Below are 20,403 nucleotides of genomic sequence, written 5' to 3' on the forward strand. Positions count from 1 at the left end.
ACCTACTGCGAAGAGAAAACTCCCTGGAAAAGACCCTGATGCTGGGAAGGACTGAAGGCAAAAGGAGAAGGAGACGACAGAGGATGAGATGGCTAGATAGCATCACGGATGCAATGAATATGAACTTGAGCACACTCCGGGAGAGAGCGCAGGACAGGAAGGCCTGGCGTGCTATGGTCCATGGGGTCACGAAGAGTCGGACACGACTGAACGACTGAACAATGCGAAGAGAAAACTCCCTGGAAAAGACCCTGATGCTGGGAAGGACTGAAGGCAAAAGGAGAAGGGGACGGCAGAGGATGAGATGGCTAGATAGCCTCACCGATGCAATGAATATGGACTTGAGCACACTCCGGGAGAGAGCGCAGGACAGGAAGGCCTGGCGTGCTGTGGTCCACGGGGCCACGAAGAGTCGGGCACGACTGAACAATGCGAAGAGAAAACTCCCTGGAAAAGACCCTGATGCTGGGAAAGATTGGAGGCAAAAGGAGAAGGGGACGGCAGAGGATGAGATGGCTAGATAGCCTCACCGATGCAGTGAATATGGACTTGAGCACGCTCCGGGAGAGAGCGGAGGACAGGAAGGCCTGGCGTGCTGTGGTCCACGGGGCCACGAAGAGTCGGGCACGACTGAACAATGCGAAGAGAAAACTCCCTGGAAAAGACCCTGATGCTGGGAAAGATTGGAGGCAAAAGGAGAAGGGGACGGCAGAGGATGAGATGGCTAGATAGCCTCACCGATGCAGTGAATATGGACTTGAGCACGCTCCGGGAGAGAGCGGAGGACAGGAAGGCCTGGCGTGCTGTGGTCCACGGGGCCACGAAGAGTCGGGCACGACTGAACAATGCGAAGAGAAAACTCCCTGGAAAAGACCCTGATGCTGGGAAAGATTGGAGGCAAAAGGAGAAGGGGACGGCAGAGGATGAGATGGCTAGATAGCCTCACCGATGCAGTGAATATGGACTTGAGCACGCTCCGGGAGAGAGCGGAGGACAGGAAGGCCTGGCGTGCTATGGTCCATGGGGTCACGAAGAGTCGGACATGACTGAACAACTGAACAATGCGAAGAGAAAACTCCCTGGAAAAGACCCTGATACTGGGAAAGATTGGAGGCAAAAGGAGAAGGGGGCGGCAGAGGATGAGATGGCTAGATAGCCTCACCGATGCAGTGAATATGGACTTGAGCACGCTCCGGGAGAGAGCGGAGGACAGGAAGGCCTGGCGTGCTATGGTCCATGGGGTCACGAAGAGTCGGACATGACTGAACAACTGAACAATGCGAAGAGAAAACTCCCTGGAAAAGACCCTGATGCTGGGAAAGATTGGAGGCAAAAGGAGAAAGGGGCGGCAGAGGATGAGATGGCTAGATAGCCTCACCGATGCAATGAATATGGACTTGAGCACGCTCCGGGAGAGAGCGGAGGACAGGAAGGCCTGGCGTGCTATGGTCCATGGGGTCACGAAGAGTCGGACATGACTGAACAACTGAACAATGCGAAGAGAAAACTCCCTGGAAAAGACCCTGATGCTGGGAAGGACTGAAGGCAAAAGGAGAAGGGGACGGCAGAGGATGAGATGGCTAGATAGCCTCACCGATGCAATGAATATGGACTTGAGCACGCTCCGGGAGAGAGCGCAGGACAGGAAGGCCTGGCGTGCTGTGGTCCACGGGGCCACGAAGAGTCGGGCACGACTGAACAATGCGAAGAGAAAACTCCCTGGAAAAGACCCTGATGCTGGGAAAGATTGGAGGCAAAAGGAGAAGGGGACGGCAGAGGATGAGATGGCTAGATAGCCTCACCGATGCAGTGAATATGGACTTGAGCACGCTCCGGGAGAGAGCGGAGGACAGGAAGGCCTGGCGTGCTATGGTCCATGGGGTCACGAAGAGTCGGACATGACTGAACAACTGAACAATGCGAAGAGAAAACTCCCTGGAAAAGACCCTGATACTGGGAAAGATTGGAGGCAAAAGGAGAAGGGGGCGGCAGAGGATGAGATGGCTAGATAGCCTCACCGATGCAGTGAAAATGGACTTGAGCACACTCCGGGACAGAGCGCAGGACAGGAAGGCCTGGCGTGCTGTGGTCCACGGGGTCACGAAGAGTCGGGCACGACTGAACAACAACAAGAAGTTGGGTGCAAGAGGGGGAAAGACTCGTTCCTCCTCTTCCCATTTTCCCTGGGAGTCGCGTCTTCTTATCCTGCAAGCCCGCGGGCCGGGCCAGTCTTTATTTTACCGATTACTGACTGTAAGCCGCTCTGGAAGACTTTTCGGCCGAGGAGCGGGGTAAAAATCTTTTAAATAAAGATGAGGTTGCGATTGTTGGGAAAGTCTGGTGTATCGCGAAGAAGAGAAGCGGGTTCTCAGGATGCGGAAATAAAACTGTTGTAGGAGGCGCAACGCATTTCAGCCTTTTTGTTATTTTTAGGCCTTCGGGGGCTGTAACATAAATGCTAATGAAGTTTACAAATAGGGCAACACACACATAATTAAAACATTACAAAATACAAATTGCCACAAGGGCTTATACGTATATAACATTATTTATAAAAAATAATAATAAAACCTGCCTTGCTGCTAAGAATAACATAAGTTCATACTAGATAGAAAAGTTTGCAGAAATTTTTCAGCGAAAGATGGCCTCTTTCAATCTACTGGCAACTGGAAAAGATAATACTCGAATCTTATATTTTTGGTCCATTGTTTTCTAGCTCTATCAGGTGTTTCCATGTTGATGTAATCTAGCCAAGATCTCAAAACTGAACTGTACCGTGGTAGCTAGGGTGCGTGTGTAAATCATCCACAGGTGTGTAAATCAACAGTGGTAAAAATTCAAGGTCTTCATTTAAACCACATGGAGAGTGTTCAGTCTCAAAATCCACTCAGCTTCTCTCCTGAACAGAATTTTTTTCTTCCTTAATGTCCAACTTATCCAGTGCCCAAAATTTTCAATCTGCGGGAGAAAGCTGTTGTTCTGCGAAATGGCGTACGTGGGGCACCTGGTCCTTTGTTCTTAATATTACTCAGGTGTTCCCCTATCTGTCTTTTTAAGGGTCTTACTGTTTTCTCACATAAAGCTTCGGGCATTTACACTGGACAGCATAAACTACAAAGGCACTACTGCAGGTAGTGAAATACTTCAAACTGTCTTGGAGAGGTTTTCAAATTTTGTAATTTTGGAGGAGGAGGAAGGGGAGGGAGCAGGAAAAAGGAACTGATAAAGCTACAGGACATTATCATCCCCTAGTGTCTGGAAGCATGCAGAGTTGTTCCTATTATCCAATATTCCTCCCCCTGCCATTTTATCCTCACAACAGCCCCTATGAGGTTGATTATGCTGAGAGATTGTGACTAGTCCAAGGTCAGCTGCTGAGCTTCATGGCTTAGTGAGGATTTGAACCTGAACCTTCCTGTTCTTAGTTTGACACTCTTAACCAGTATGCTACACAAGTTCCCCAGTTGAAATGGAAAGTTGTGGCCATTTCAGGTGTAGTGAATCTACTGTTTCAGATTTGGGTCTTTCTGACTGCTATCAGTCTATAGCTCCAGTATTTAGGAAGCCTTTGGCTGCCAGTTAACTACCCAATGCACTTCAAACAAAGTGTTCACCAAAAGTTGTTTTAGGTGGATTCAGTTTTGGCTTTGTTCTAACAAGAATTAGTAAAAGAAAATCTTTTTTGATCTATTTATCATTTTTATTAGAAATAAACTAGTAGCATCACATTAGAATATAACTTGCATAAAATGACATTAAAGCATCTCTTGGTGTTAAACAGCCCTTTGCTACAGTTTCTTGGATCTTAATAACTTAACAGGAAATAGCGTTTCTAAACATTTCTTGTTCTTAGACTTCTAGTTTAAGAGAGTAATCCTATGGCCATTAGACAGTGTCTAGGTGGACATAGGATTTTTCAGTTCCTGCGAACCGAGCTTGGAGCCAGGGTTCCGAGCTTGGTTCCCATAAACTCCTCTTCCTCACCGCCTCGTAGGCATCGTGGGTCGTCTCTGGCTCCACGCTTGTGACTGCAGCACGGAGCAGGCAAAAAGGGAGCATTCCTGCAGGAGGGGAGGAGACCGTGGAAGTGTTGTTACGACACTTCCTATGTGCTGTCTGGCCTCCCCCCCCCCACTCCGACTCTTCCAACTAGACAGCAAAATTATCCATCAAGCCATAAATGTAGGGTGGCCAGAGCGCGGAGGCAAGGATCCCCTCTGAGCTCCACCTGCCCTGCATTGGATAGTCGGACGCCTCCAAGTTTGGAGGCAGCTGACTTTCCTGATAGGACTGTGCCCTTAATACCTTAAAAAGGAGAGATCTTATCCTAAAAACCAAGTTCCCTTTCAATACTGAATAGACTATTCAGCTGACAGGTACACAGGCCTGGTATGCTTCTAATCAGAAGCTCCTGCATTCTAAAATCAGAACATATGCATACCCTTTTTTGTGTAGAAATGACTTCATAGCTAATATTATCCACTGTCCTATAAATTAGGGCTCACAGTCTTAATTATTTCATTGTTATTACACATTCTTAAATTTTTTTGTAGAACATACATTAAAGGCTTACACGTACACCTTTCAGACTAAATAACATCACTTTTGAATTATACCTTTGAGAAGAGAACTCCGTACTCAACAATTGCCTATTAAACTTAGGCTGATACATTTTTCTAGACATTTGTACATCAAGCTTTTTGATGTGTACACCTTACACAATATTCTTTGCTAATTAATTGATAAGTGAAAACTTCAAGTACACTTTTGATGTGGAATAATATAGTCTCACACCTGTTCATTACTCAAATCACTTTTTGGCTCGAGTTTTAATTCAGCATTTTCTCTTTGGATACCATCCAGGTCAACCTGACCATTTTTTTCTGGTTTTAACCTTTTTTCCTGCTATTTTCTGTTTTTAATAATTTTAATATGTTTTAATCTTTTCTCTTTTTTACTACTGTACTTCGTGTGTTCACAGCTCCTGAATCTGTTTAGATGGGGAGCAGTATACAAATTTGTAAATAAGTAATAAATATTTTTTTTATGCCAGTTACCCAGAATTCATTGTGAACCTGCTTGTGAACATGTATCTTCTACTTTTTACTTACTTACATGTTCAAATTCTCAGTTATTCATCATGGCATTTTCATTTCATAATAAGACATCTTATATTCTTTAGAGAGAGGTAGGTTAGCATTTTTTGAATACTCTTCCCAGCAAAGCCAATAAAGCAAAATCAGCTATTTCCTAAAATCCAGGACACTACATGAGAGTGAGTCCAGCAGTCTACACTCGGCAAGCGCGGTAGGAACAGGGTGGCAAGGCAGATTACACAAGATAACAATGTATACAAAGAACAAAAGAAAAATACAATCTAAAAAATAGTAAGCAATTCCACTGGCATGATGCATGGGCTCTGTCTCATATGACTGAATACATTACCTATCACCATATAATCCAGGGGTCCCCAACCGGGCGCACCTGCAAATGGATTCCCAACCTAGGGATGTGCAAGCCACTGGGTTCTCCGGGTGCCTGCCCAGCCCCTGCCTCCGCTCCCCAGACTGCGCTCGAGCCCCTCCCGTGCTTGGTGAGCAGCCCGCACTCACCGCAGCAACCTCAACGAGCTGCAGTTGCCATTTTTTGAAAAATAAGATGGCGATGCAAAATGCACATATTTGTGTATGTGCAAAATTGCGCATTTTTGTGAATGTGCATATTTGTGTATTTGCGAAAAGTCACATTTTGCAAAATACACATTTTTGCACATGCGCAAATATGCATTTGCACATACGCAAAGTGGGCTAGATGAAACAACGATCCGGTGGATCCACAGTTGGCTACAGAATCAGACTCAAAGAGTGCTTATCAGTGGGATCTTCGCAAACTGGGGAGAGGTAACGAGCGGGATACTGCAGGGCTCAGTCCTGGGCCCAGAGCTCTTCAACATTTGTATTAATGACTTGGAGGAGGAGGTGCAGGGAATGCTGATCAAATTTGCAGATGACACAAAATTGGGCAGGATAGCTAATACCTTGGAAGACAGAAACAAAATTCAAAGTGATCTTGATAGACTGGAGTGCTGGGCAAAGAACAATGGAATGAAATTTAATAGGGATAAATGCCAAGTTCTGCACTTAGGAAAAAGAAACCAAATGCACAGTTACAAGATGGGGGATACGTGGCTCAACCACACGACAAGCGAGAAGGATCTTGGAATTGTTGTAGATCACAACCTTTATATGACCAACAATGTGATGTGGCTGCAAAAAAGGCCAATGCTATTTTGGGCTGCATTAATAGAAGCGTAGCTTCCAAATCCTGGGAAGTACTAGTTCCCCTCTACTCAGCACTGGTTAGGCCTCTTCTGGAGTATTGTGTCAACTTCTGGGCACTGCACTTTAAGACGGATGCAGACAAGCTGGAGAGGGTTCAGAGGAGGGCAACAAAGATGATCAGGGGACTGGAAACAAAGCCTTATGAAGAGAGACTGAAAACACTGGGCATGTTTAGCCTTGAGAAGAGAAGGCTGAGGGGAGATATGATAGCACTCTTCAAGTACTTGAAAGGTTGTCACAGACAGAAGGCCAGCATTTCTTCTTGATCATCTCAGAATACGGGACATGGAATAATGGGTTCAACTGACAGGAAGCCAGATTCCGGCTGAACATCTGGAAAAACGTCCTGACTGTTAGAGCAATACGACAATGGAACCAATGACCTAGGGAGGTGGTGGGCTCTCCCACACTGGAGGCATTCAAGATGAGGCTGGACAGCCACCTGTCAGGGATGCTCTGACTTGGATTCCTGCATTGAACAGGGGGTTGGACTCGATGGTCTTGTAGGCCCCTTCCAACCCTACTGTTCTATGATTCTATGAATGTGCACATTCGCAAAATGCATATTTTGCGCATACGCAAATATGCACATTTTTGCCATCACCGTTTTATTTCTAAAAAAATGGTGACCGTGAAGCTCAACAAGGTCAGTGGGGTGAGTGCAGGATGTTCGCCGGGCGCAGGCAGGGGACGGGCAGGGGCTTCGCAAATGGGGCTTGGGGGTGCGGGCAAGGGTGGTTCTGCCAGATTCCCGGACAGAATTGGGTGCCTGCACCATCCCTATCCCAACCTGGTGCCCATGGGCACCTGAATTTTTTTTATTATTTTAAACATTATTTTAAATATACATGCATGGATTTGTATGAAATGCATAGAACTTTCTAGCAATTATACATGGGCTTCAACAAAAGTGGACCAAATATCCAAATAAGTATCCATTTGAAGGTAGCATCTATATTCCACCTGTTGAAATATTGAAAACTTTGTGAGGTCCACAATCCATTGCACTACGGGAGGTGAGTGCTTATCCCTCCAATGTTGTAATATCAGTCTTGTAGCTGTCAAAAGTGCACAGAGAATCCATTTACGCTGACCATTTGTAAATTTCCATGAAGCAGGTAAACAATTTAAAAGGGCGTGCACATCAAGGAATATTAAGGACTGTTCTGGTACAAAATCTTTCTGTGTAATAACCTGCACGTCAAAAGAAGCAACTAAGTGAACATTGCCAAAACATATGTTTAATAGAAGCATTAGCTGTATTGCACCACCAGCAATTAGCTGAATTAGACAATCCCTTACTAAAGAGACGTTGCGGTGCCTGATAGACACAAAACAAAAGGTTTTGTTGAATAAGACGCAGCCTATCATCCATAGATGCCAAAGCAGCGATCCACTGATAGGCATCTTGTGGTGGTGCCCAGAGCAGTATATCAAATTCCGAAATGTACCTACGGGTCCAAAATGGTTGGGGACCCTTGCTGTAATCTATATTCTCCATTTCCAAGTTCCATGCAATAATAATTGTTCACGTATATATTCCCAATAGTCCAAATGCTTCTCTAGGGCATGGAGTTACAAGGTCTCTTCTGTATAAGACAGGTGCAGAAACCTAGGCCTGGGAGCCAAATCCTGCCTACCTGGGGTACCATTCTGGCCCTAGGGTTTACCCAGATGGGCCATGCCCCCTTCTTCACCGACCAGTTGGTTGGTCCTGGCTTTTGTGCATTTTTGTCCCCATTCTAAAAGGTTGGAATATCTCTCCTATGATTTAGTTAATGGTAGAATGAGATGTAAGCTAAAATAAGCTGGTATTTTTTGTGCTGTCTCTTTTGCTTTTGGCCCTGCCCCCTTTTGCCTTTAGTCCCGCCCACCACCAGAATGCAGCCCCGAAGAGCTTATCTGAAATGGAATTCCGTCATCAGACTGAAAAAGGTTCTGCACCCCTGGTAAACGGCAACACAGGTTTTTTGTTTTCCTACAGGCAGGAGGATTTTACATGTGCAAGCCCCACCTACAACATTACCAAATTTAACAACAAACCTTTATTGATAATATAAAACCAGTGGTCAACATCAGCTGAATGCAATGGGTGAGGGTGATGTTGCTGCCCAAACAGATAACTATGACCCTTAGAAGAACCAGTAATTGTGTTAGGATACATGCTTCTCCCTTCACACTCCAGCAAATGATCATCTCACAAAGGCAGGGATGTCGAAGCACTTTCAGTCTGTGGACCAAATTCAATTTCGAAGAAGGTTTCAGGGGCCACATTCCAGTGGTGGGCAGGGCCGGACGTAAAGGGTCAGGCCCAACGGACCAAAAATAGCAGCATTTTTTTTAGCTGAAAGCACTTACTGCCAGCAACGAAGCTTTAGGGGAGGCACTTCAACCTTTTAGGATGGTGGGGCGGGGGGGAGGCTGCAAAAGCCAATAAACCACCAAATGATTGGGCAAAAGGGTGTGTGGGGGATTTGGGGTGTGTGTGGCCTGCACAAAAGGATTAGAAATTAGAAGATGATGTGGGACGAGAATGCAGCTGACTGTTAGGTTTTGCATGCGCAGAGTTAACGGGTTACACTTTGTGTCCCGAGCTGGTTTTGCAACTGTTCAATGGCAAAAGATGGAGGCCCATCTTGCTGTTCCGGCTTGTATGGGATTCCTGTGCGGTGAGCCCTGGAACTGAGCGCGACCTTGAACTCCCTCCGAATGTCTTTGAGGAGCAGGATGTAAAGGAGGGGATCCATGATGTTGTCCAAAGTAGATAAACACAGAGTTGCATGCATGTAGATGTAGGTGTTGGTCACAAGGTCACAGGTCTGTTTTTTGTTCCTTGACAGTGTCATTTCCCAGTAGTATCTGTAATATGAAGTCACCTGGAAAGGGGTGAAGAGGAGGAAGAAGGCGGCGATGATGAGGGAGATGAACCCGTAGATTTGCCTCTTGACCCTCCTCTCTAGAGAGACCACCTTCCTGAGCTCCACCAGGACTCGTAAGTAGAAGAATCCCATGAGGAGGCAAGGTATAAAGAATGAGAGGAATGTGATGTTTACCTTAAACAGCGCGTAGGGAGAGTTCAGCCGGGAGCTGTCCGGGCAATATGTCTCCGTGGGATCTTCTAGCCCAACACCAATGGCACACAGGGTCATCACCAGGAGCCAAGTCACGATGCTAACCTTGGTGGCGCCTTGCATTGTCTGCAATCTGTGGAACCTGAGGGGATGCATGAGGCCGAGGTATCGCTCCAGAGCGATGAGGCACAGGAAGTTGTTCTTGGCATAGAAATTTGTGCGGAAAGCCAGGCTGAGTGCTATGCACATGCCTTTCCCCAAGCCCCAGCGGTGGTTCTGGTAGCTGGTGTACATCCCAAAAGGCAACGTCAGGATCTGCAAGAGGTTGGCCAACACTAGGTTTGTGATATAAACCGAGAGGATGACCGATCTCTTTATCTGGTACACCAAGGCCCAGAGCGCCAAGCAATTCAGGGGCAGCCCAACCACCAACACCACAGTGTACACGGGGATTTTAAAGTACTTGGTGGTGTTCAGAGGCACTGAATGGCATATTTCCGTGGTATTATTCATCCCACTGAGCCTGGGGAGATGCCACTCGAACTTTGCTGAACTTTAAATGCATCCACAGGACGTAGAGGAGGGAAAATAGGACACCATCAGGAGGAGAGAGAGCAAATCCCTTCGTTCCTCATTTAGCAGAGACAGGTTGCCCTTTCTTCTAATCCAGATCAGCTTTTAATTACAAAACAAAAAAAAACTCGGGGCTTCTCTAGACCTGAGGGGAAAAGACAGCAAAATAGATCAGATGGGAAATAAGTGATGGGTTGTGAGTGTGTCTCTTTCTTACACATGCACACACAAATAAAATAGAGAAAATTCAGGCTGCAGTCCTGACTTAACGTATGCAATCCTTGTACATCAACTGTCTGCAACTTGGTGCCCTCCCAGTGTGTTGGACCACATCTACCATCTTCCCCAACCAGCATACCCATTGGACACGTTGGTTGTGGGGGGTTGTAGTCCCCACACACGTGGAGAAAGCCAGGTTGGGGAACACGGTTGTACCTGCATGCCTGGGAGGAAGCCCTGCTGGACACACATATAGAGTTGCATTTTCAGGGTAATCATTTGATCTATTTATTTGATATTTGCCATAAGCCACCCAACAACAAAAGTTCTCAGGGTGGCTTACAAATGACCAAGAGCGCAAGGCACAGGGAAGAAGGGACAGGACTCAAACTCAGGAGCGAAATATCTTCTGTTCTGTGCCCGCATCTGCCACATTATGGAGGCCTCGTTTCGTTTTGCTTTCTCCTTTGCTTTCTCTTTATAGCCGAGATGGCTTCTCGTTGTTTTAGATTACGTTGCCCAGGGGCGATGTAATCTAAATTTCAGTCGAAGGGCCAAATTCCAATCTGGGAAAGGTCTCAGGGGCTGCATTCCATCTGTGGGTGGGGCCAGAGTGGGTGGGGCCAAAAACAGATTCTTAGGGCGCAATCCTATTCATAGTTAGAGAGCAAAAAAGTCCTACAACTCCCAGCATTCCCCAGCTGGCTGGGGAATGCTGGGAGTTGTAGGACTTTTTCCTATCTAACCACGCATAGGAGTGTTCCCTTACCAATTTTAAACCCGCTCAGAAGTAAAGGTGTCAAGCCTTTGTATGTCTGCTCAGAAGTAAGCATGACACAGCCCTTGCCTGCCTCTTCTCTGAAGGAACTGGGGGGGATGGGACCCTTCGCTTGTTTTTCTTCTTGCTGTGTTATTAAATGCTGCTCGCCATCTTAAGGGCCTAAGGAAGCCTATTCCCACTAGGACCCAGAAATGTGACAGCAGAGACTGATAAAGTTGGCTGTGTCTCTCCTCCGCCCCACCTCCACCCCAGAAACTGGCAGCTGCTGTTTTTATGCTGTGGCCCAGGTGTATGCAACTCAGGTGGCTGTTTACGCATCAGCAAAAAAAAAAGCGGAGGGAATGCATCACCAAAAAAGGAGACAAAAGAGTACACTGACGTGCATAAAATGTGCATATGCTAATTTATACAGATAGATGCAACTGTAGAAATAATTATTATAATTTAAATGGAAATACAGTACACCTCGCCATCATGTGGAAGACTGTGGCCAGGTAACCTGCAGGCCTTGCTCAGTCTGGTGTCCGGGTACTGCTGATGAGCAATTTGAAGGCCCTTTGAGCAATTTCAAGGCCCTTTAGCTCTTCCTTTGGATGGTTCTTTATCTTTAAACTGGACAGGCTTTCGAAATAGGCGCTGGCCCTGCAGCCACCCTTCAAATAGAGGACTGCCCTCTGTAAAAGAGGACACTTGGCCACCCTATGCCCAGTGCCCTCCAGATGTTTTGGACCACAGCCCCCAGCCAGCATGGCCAATGGCCAGGGATTATGGGAGCCGTAGTCACCCCAGACACCAAAGGGCTACCTGCTACTGCTCCTCCTCCATTATAAACTTTATTCCAAACAGTTTGGTGTCACTTGAGAGCATGCCGGCCCTTTGGATCCTCGATGCTGACCAAGAAAAGCCCAGCCATGAAATTTCCCAATTCACGGGCTGTAGTGAGAGCACAGGCTTTGCACATGGAAGGTCTTAGGTTCAATCTCCTGCCTCTTCTCATTGGGCTAGGAAAAAACCCTTCCTGAAAACCCAGAAAGCTGCTTCCAATCATTGTTGACAATACTGGGCTAGGTCTGACTCAGAGAATCATAGAATAGTAGGGTTGGAAGGGGCCTACAAGGCCATCGAGTCCAACCCCCTGCTCAATGCAGGAATCCAAGTCAGAGCATCCCGGACAGATGGCTGTCCAGCCTCGTCTTGAACGCCTGCAGTGTGGGAGAGCCCACCACCTCCCCAGGTAATCGGTTCCATTGTCGTATTGCTCTAACAGGCAGGAAGTTTTTCCAGCTGTTCAGCCGGAATCTGGCTTCCTGTCACTTGAGCCCATTATTTTGTGTCCTGCACTCTGGGATGATGGAGAAAAGATCCTGGCCTTCCTCTCTGGGACAACCTGTCAGGTACTTGAAGAGCGCTATCCTATCTCCCCTCAGTCTTCTCTTCTCAAGGCTAAACATGCCCAGTTCTTTCAGTCTCTCTTCATAAGGCTTTGTTTCCATCCCCCTGATCATCTTTGTTGCCCTCCTCTACACCCTCTCCAGCTTGTCTGCATCCTTCTTAAAGTGTGGTGCCCAGAACTGGACACAGTACTCCAGATGAGGCCGAACCAGTGCTAAGTAGTGGGGAACTAGTACTTCATGTGATTTGGAAGCTATACTTCTACTAATGCAGCCTCAAATAGCATTTGCCTTTTTTGCAGCCACATCACATTGTTGGCTCATATAAAGCTTGTGATCTACAATTCTAAGATCCTTCTCGCTTGTGGTATTTTTGAGCCAACAATTCCCCATCTTGTAACTGTGCATTTGGTTTCTTTTTCCTAAGTGCAGAATTTGGCATTTATCCCTTTTAAATGTCATTCTGTTGTTTTCTGCCCAGCCCTCCAGCCTATCAAGATCACTTTGAATTTTGTTTCTGTCTTCCAAGGTATTAGCTATCCTGCCCAATTTTGTGTCATCTGCAAATTTGATCAGCATTCCCTGCACCTCCTCCTCCAAGTCATTAATACAAATGTTGAAGAGCACTGGGCCCAGGACTGAGCCCTGCGGTGCCCCGCTCGTTACCTCTCCCCAGTTTGAGAAGGTCCCATTGATAAGCACTCTTTGAGTCCGATTCTGTAGCCAACTGTGGATCCACCAGATTGTTGTTTCATCTAGCCCACTTTGACCTAGTTTGCTCATCAAGATAACATGGGGCACTTTGTCGAAAGCTTTGCTGAAGTCGAGGTATATGATGTCTACAGCATTCCCATGGTCCACAAGGGAGGTTACTTGATCAAAAAATGAGATCAGATTTGTCTGGCAGGATTTGTTCTTGACAAATCCATGTTGGCTTCGAGTAATCACTGCATTGTTTTCAAGGTGCTTCCAGATGGATTGCGTTATCATCTGCTCCAGAATTTTCCCAGGGATTGATGTCAGACTGACTGGTCTGTAGTTCCCAGGGTCCTCCTTTTTACCCTTTCTGAAGATCAGGAACCCCTTTAGGGATTTCTTCCATTTCTTCTTAATGTCGGACTGACTGGTCCGTAGTTCGTAGGTTCCTCCTTTTTGCCCATTTTGAAGATAGGGACAACATTAGTCTTCCTCCAGTCATCTGGCACTTCACCCGTCCTCCATGATTTCTCAAAGAGAATAGACAGCGGTTCTGAGAGTTCTTCTGCCAGTTCCTTTATTACTCTAGGATGCAGTTCATCTGGCTCGGGATATTTGAACTCATTCAAAGTAATTAGGTGTTCCTTGACCATATGCCTATCGATCTCAAGCTGCAATCCTGTCCCTTCAGCCTGTACTTCGCCTTTGCCAGGGGGGTCATAGACCCTCTTTTGGGAGAAGACTGAGCTGAAGTAGGAATTGAGCACCTCTGCCTTTTCCTTGTCATTTGTTATCATGTTGCCATCCTTATTTAATAGTTGAACCACCATTTCTTTCCTCTGCCTTTTACTATGCACGTATCTGAAGAAAGCCTTTTTGTTGCTTTTAGCATCCCTCGCTAACCTCAGCTCATTCTCAGCTTTAGCCTTCCTGACGCCATCCCTGCAATTCTGTGCTACCTGCCTGTACTCTTCCTTTGTAGTCTGGGCTTCCTTCCATTTCCTGTATGTGTCCTTTTTTGTTTTCAGGTCATCTCTACGCTTTTTGTGAAGCCACGTTGGCTTCTTCTGTTGTCTTCCGCCTTTTTTCTTGTTGGAAGTGTTTGTAATTGTGCTTTGAGGATTTCCTTTTTTAAAAACTCCCACCCATCTTGGGCTCCTTTTCTCTTTAGAGTCGCTTGCCATGGGACCTTACTGATCATTGTTCTGAGTTTATTAAAATTGGCTTTCCTAAAATCCAGGGTACACGTTTGGCTACACTCGGCTTTTGCTTCCTTTAGAACAAAGAACTCAAGTATAACATGGTCACTTTCTCCCAGAGTTCCCGTAACTACTACTTCATCCACTAAGTCATCTCTTTTGGTTAGGATCAAGTCAAGGATAGCCGATCCTCTAGTTCCTTCCTCTACTTTCTGTCTTAGGAAATTATCTGCAACACAAGTCAGGAATCTCTTGGAGGGGCCATGTTTTGCAGAATTTGTCTCCCAACAAATATTGGGGAAATTGAAGTCCCCCATTACTACTATGTCATGCTTCCTTGAAACCTTGGCAATTTGCTTTTCAAAAGTTTCATCCTCATCTTATCCTTGGTTGGGTGGCTGGTAGTAGACTCCAACCGTCGTGTTCCTTTTATTCTTTGCTCCATTTATTTTGACCTAGATGCTCTCGATGGGGCTACCAAGCTCATCCTCCTGTATTTCTGTGCAGAGATATGTATTTTTCACATACAGTGCAACCCCACCTCCCTTCTGTTCCTCCTGTTCTTTTTGAACAAGTTATATCCTTCAATTGCTGTATTCCAGTCATGGGAGTCATCCCACCAAGTCTCAGTTACCCCTATCAAGTCATAATTTCCCTCCTGTATTAAGAGTTCAAGTTCGTTCTGCTTTTTTCCCATACTCTGGGCATTAGTGTATAGACATCGAAGACCATGTGCTTTATAGTCTGGCTTTCTTCCTACATGTTTCTGAAGACTATTATTGGGCGCTGTTAGAGCTGTTCTCTCTATTGTGGTGCACAAGCCTTCATCCATTGTTACCCCCAACTTTACGTCTCCCTCCCTCATGGCCTGACTCAGTGTAAGGCAGCTTCTGAGGTTCACTGTGGCTGGAAATTTCCTGTAGGGAAGGTACTTTCTCAGACCGCAGTCAGGGCCAGCCCTACCTTGAGGTGAAGTGAAGCGCTTGCCTCCGGTGGCAGATGCTGGGAGGGCGCTGCAAGGTGTTGGAGGAGAGAGCTGTCTGCCAGGCAGCCTATCCTGCATCCCCCAAATGGGCCTGCTGCCTTCAGGTGCAGTGAAGGACGCTGCCCTATCATTAGCATTGAAGAAAGATTCTGCTGCCAGTCCAGTCATATTTTGCATATAGAATGGCAGCGGTGATGTCATCTTTATCTTTGCCTCAGGACGCAAATGTCTTGGGCCAGCCCTGACTTTGGAAAGTCTGACTTTTCATAAAAATCATGTGCAGATGTCTTTAGCACTGCTCCTCGGTCCTTTTTTTTTTTTTTAAGGGCAGCATTTTGACATGGGCAGTGATGAAAAGCAACCTATCACAACTCTCGACCCACAACTCTCGACCCATAATCGCTGTGGTAGATGCCATTTTTATCATCCCATTTTCTGTTTGGGGGATTGTCTGTTTGTTAATTGATCTTTTAATGACTGCCAAAATATTTTCCAGTGATACTTTCCCTTTAAAAAAACAACAACGGAGAGGTATAGAATTATTTCACCATGATGCTATAATGTTGATTTAAAATGTATACTGCCCCCGGGAAAATTAATCTTAAAACTCTAGTCACGGGTGGGCAACATATGGCCTTCCATATGTTTTGGCCTACAATTCCCATCAGCCATAGCCAGCATAGTCAATGGTGAGGGATGATGGGAGTTGTAGGCCAAAACATTCAGAGGGCCATATCTAGGGGAATATGGGGGTGGGGAGGGTGCTGTTTCACTCACGTCCTGCTTTTGGGTTTCCAATGGGCAGTTGGTTGGAACAGAATGCTGGACTAGATGGACCCTTGGTCTGATCCAGCAGGGCTCTTCTTATGTTCGTAAGTTGTCTACCTCACCTCTAGGTGTTGCATTTAAGCAACAGCAAGTCACTACCGGGTGTGGCTGAGGAGTACAGAGTACCTCCTTTTCTTGAGAGAATTAAGGAGAATTCACACTGGCAGTTTTCCACTGGTTTTACAGTTGCGCGTAACCACTGCCAGGCTCACTCTTGACCACTGTTAGTTCTGTGTTATATAACTGGTGAAAGCTCCCGTACAGGGGTGGGCAACTTGAACAACTTTCAGATGTTTTGGCCTACAACTAACATAAGGCCACCCCCACCCCAAAGCAGCAGTTTGATCCTTGCTGAAGTGACCATGCCAATTTATGCAACCAAAGTACTTTATTGCTGAAGTTTACCACAGGATGTCGTGATGGCCACCAGTTTGGATGCCTTGAAAGGGGGTTAGACAAATTCCTGGAAGAGAAGCCCATCAGTGGCTGCTAGTCCTGAGGGCTATGTGCTCCCTCCTGTACCAGAGGCAGTGAGCCTATGTACACCAGTTGCTGGGGAACATGGGTGGGAGGGTGCTGTTGCGCTCATGCCCTGCTTGTGGGTTCCCGGTCGACAGCTGGTTGGCCACTGTGTGGACAGAATGCTGGGCTAGATGGACCCTTGGTCTGATCCAGCAGGGCTCTTCTGACGTTCTTACTGTGACTGTGATCTGTGGCTCTTTGGATAAGGTAGTTTCACACGATGACTCTGGGCTTAGATGGTATTAAGAGTGGGATTAGGCCAGTCTTCCCCAACCTGGTGCCCTCCAGATGCTTTGGACTACACTCCCATCAGCCCCAGCCAGCATGGCCAATGGTTGGGGTTATGGGTGTTGTAGTCCAAAATGTCTGGAGAACACCAGGCTGAGGAAGGGTGGATTAGACACATTCATGGAAGATAGGGGCCATCAATGGCTATTAACTTCAACAGCTAAATGGAACTTACAGGTTCAGAAACAGTATACCAGTTTTGAGGATGGTGAGAGATGTTGCCTCCATGCCTTGTTGGTGGACTCCCCAGAAGCTTCTGGCTGTCCCTTGTTGGGAACAGGATGCTTCACTAGATGGATCTTTGGCCTGATCCAGCAAGGCTCTTAATATATTCTTCTAAATGTACTTGGTATGTCATAGTCCTGGAGTCTCCAATGTGGGCCTGTAGGCACCAGTGTGTCTGCAGACAAGTCTCTTGGCATCCACTAGGGTCCCCTGGTATTTTTTAATTTTTAACATTGTTATTATTATTAATCATCATAATTTTTATTTTTTTTTAATTAAAAATTATATAAGTACAAAATAGCTATAGCATACATCAAATGCACACATACATATAGTCAACATACAAAAAGATACAGTCAGATAAGAACCATATGATATTAAAGAGGAATTTTATCAAAACATAAAACAGTCAGCAGCAGCATTGGTTCATGCCAGAAGTTTAACATATAGCAAATAACTGATCTCCATATGAGGCAGGTGGGTTGACAGTCCACAGTGATCCTCTGATAAGCAGTTAGTTTAATTCATTTAAGATCTCTCAGTTAGGCTGCTTAACTGATAATAAACGGAGGCTGGCATGTTGCAGAGAGAAGTGTGAACGTCTGGGAAATGGATGATTTGTGAGTTGTCAGATCCACCATGGCAGCCATTTTGTGCGAGTGCCCATGACACTCTCTCAAAATCCCAAATGTGCCCACCAACCCCAAAAGGTTGGGACCCCTGCTAGTCCATTATCTGGGAAGCATCCAAGGTCAGCAGAATATGACACCTATTTATTAATTAACCTATTTATATCCTGTCTTTCAGCCCCAAGAGCAACGTACAAACCTTCCATTAAAAACCATATCTGCTAGAGGTGGGAGAACATGTGGCCCTCCAGATGTTGTTGGATTACTACTACTCCCATCAGCTCTATCCAGCATAGTAAATGGCAAGGGATGATGGGAATTGTAGTCCAACAACATCTGATCACACAATCAACAAAACATATAACCCAGTCCTGTACGCAGCTGCACAGACCTCAACATCTTTGCTCAGAAGGAAGTCACCATTAAGTAAAATGGGAGATCTGTGATCCAAGAGACAGTAAAGGCAAATTATTCTTAGAATGTTCACAGTCTGAGCACCTGTGTCCTTAGAAATGGATTGTAAGATATATTTACTTGGAAGGAAGGCACTAATCATACAGGAATGTTTTTAGCTGTCTGAGAGAGAAAGTGGCTAAAGTGGACTTCAAAATCCGTTTGAGTTTTTGACTTAATTGCCATATAATAAACGAAGCACTCACCCCATTGCCGTCCCCTGCGCTTGCTTCATTATTTCTAAGTTGCCTCTTCTTTCTGTGGTCTCTCAGCAGCTGTGGTTTTGTGACACATAGGCTGAGATGGCGTGCAAAGTGCTTCAGTCCAAGTTAAGATATAACCATCTAGCTCTACGTGAGCGGGGGCAGGAGGTTCGGCGCCAAATAAAACTGTCTTGGGTTTTACATATTGCTAGGAGACTGCTGCCTGCTTGTGCTCTATAGCCATGTTTTTGCCTAAAGTGACACCGATGAGTGACGGAGATTTGACTATAGATGGACAAATCTGTCAGTTTTGGCAGATTTCCATGTCTCATTTTCCAGTCTTAAGCTGCAAGTCCTTACTTTAAAAATTTGCATGGAAATGTGTACACATTTTTGTGTGCAGTTCTCCTAATACATGCATCTCTGCATAATTGTGCTGAATATACACGTTTTTGCAAATAATTTTCCTAATATAATGCATTATAATGTTACTTTCAGTAATATAGGCATTTTTGTGTGCACTTTCCCCTAAAATACACATTTTTATGCACAATTTTGGGTGCATTTTTAATTCAAGGACTCTCTTGCAAAATTCGGAGAAGTGTAAATTTCAAAGGATAACTGAATTTCAGTTCACAAGTTGGTTTGAGATGGTGAAATCAGTAAGTTTGCATTAAAAAGTTAATTAACATTTAATATTAAAATTAAAATGTGAACCAAATTAATTTCTCCTCCATCCCTAGATTTTTTGTTTAAAAGTATTTACAATGACAAACAAACACATCAAATTTAAATTGAATTGCTGACAATGTCGTTTCCCTTTATTTTAGAGACAAAACTATTGGTAGAATCCATTGGCTGCTTGGAGGTTTTCTTTATGGTTCTTCATAATAACAAATTATATTTAATCTCTTTTCCATAATGTGAGAAAAGGCTTTGACAAATTTTGCTGCTATGTTCTTGATGTGTAAATACAATTAAATCATGCTGTGTTTTTGTTTTGTTTTTTAATTTAAATCAAATGTTTGGACTTGGTCTTTAGCTAATTTCATTTGGTATGCCAGCCCATCCCTAGATTTGACACAGGAAGGACCTTCATGTTCTTGAATGGTTGTGGGTCCCTGTTTCCCCCACCCCCCAAATGGGCAACTGACCTGCAGGGGTGGGGTTTCTGACACAGGAGCTTGGCTGGTTTTGTGTGGGAAATAGGTGCTGGCTGGAGATGTTAGGGCCAAACCACATGTGATGTGAAAGATCCATGACTTTAACTGTAATTTGAAAGTAGCCATGAGACACACACACCCAAATTAAAAGATGGGCCATTGCTGCTTGGGGGCTATACCAACAGATTGGGGGAGTTCTACCAGCATATGTCTCATACAATTTGGGACGCAGGAACCCAGGGAAAACCTCCCGTTACCAGCCAACTAGGACTGTTCAATCTGTAGGAGATGCCCTGTTTGTAGTCCCTTCCCACATCCCCTATGAATGAAATACAGGAAGCTGCTGTATATTGGGCAGGTTGGCAAGTAACGCTAAGCCACCCTGAGAATTGGCCACAGTGAGTTGCTGTCTCACCGATCAACCCACGTTATCCTGACAGACAAGCAGGTGTGCAGCAGCTTGGCATAGCTTGTTTCCCCCTCAGTCCTCCAGCCCACTACCTGCACATATCCCAGTATGCTTTGCAGCACAACCCCTCTCGTATCATCCCTACGGCTTGACCCCTCTTCCTACTCTGATCGCTACCCCTTTCCGGACCACTTACTTCATTCACCACCTTTTAAAAAAAATATTTTTGGTGCTTCGGAAGTGCACACATGGAGGCATATTTTTTTTAATTATCCCCTGCCAGTCTTTCACAAGTACACAGATTCAGCGTCTAATATGTATAGTCTCACCTTGTCAATTTCCTTGTATGTTTCAGCTATCAAAGGGAGTGCTGGAGTAGGTAACATAGAAGGAAAGTGACAATGCATATAGGCTAATTTGTGTACAG

General features: G+C 45.5%; 1 protein-coding gene across 1 annotated transcript; it reads right to left on the minus strand.

The window, feature by feature from the left end:
* Window positions 1-8,908: 8,908 nt before the first annotated feature.
* Window positions 8,909-9,925, minus strand: LOC146342748 (G-protein coupled receptor 4-like). The gene has a single exon (XM_084807973.1). It carries the CDS (start codon window positions 9,923-9,925, stop codon window positions 8,909-8,911), a length of 1,017 nt encoding a protein of 338 aa, XP_084664099.1.
* Between the last annotated feature and the right edge of the window lie 10,478 nt (window positions 9,926-20,403).

Source organism: Heloderma suspectum, chromosome 6 (assembly GCF_057233095.1).
Source record: "Heloderma suspectum isolate Gila_16-S chromosome 6, 16-S_ref, whole genome shotgun sequence".
NCBI classification, from domain to species: domain Eukaryota; kingdom Metazoa; phylum Chordata; class Lepidosauria; order Squamata; family Helodermatidae; genus Heloderma; species Heloderma suspectum.

What these genes read in the sequence shown, in the direction of transcription:
- LOC146342748 (XM_084807973.1), bottom strand. Translation starts at nt 9,925, where the DNA reads ATGAATAATACCACGGAAATATGCCATTCAGTGCCTCTGAACACCACC.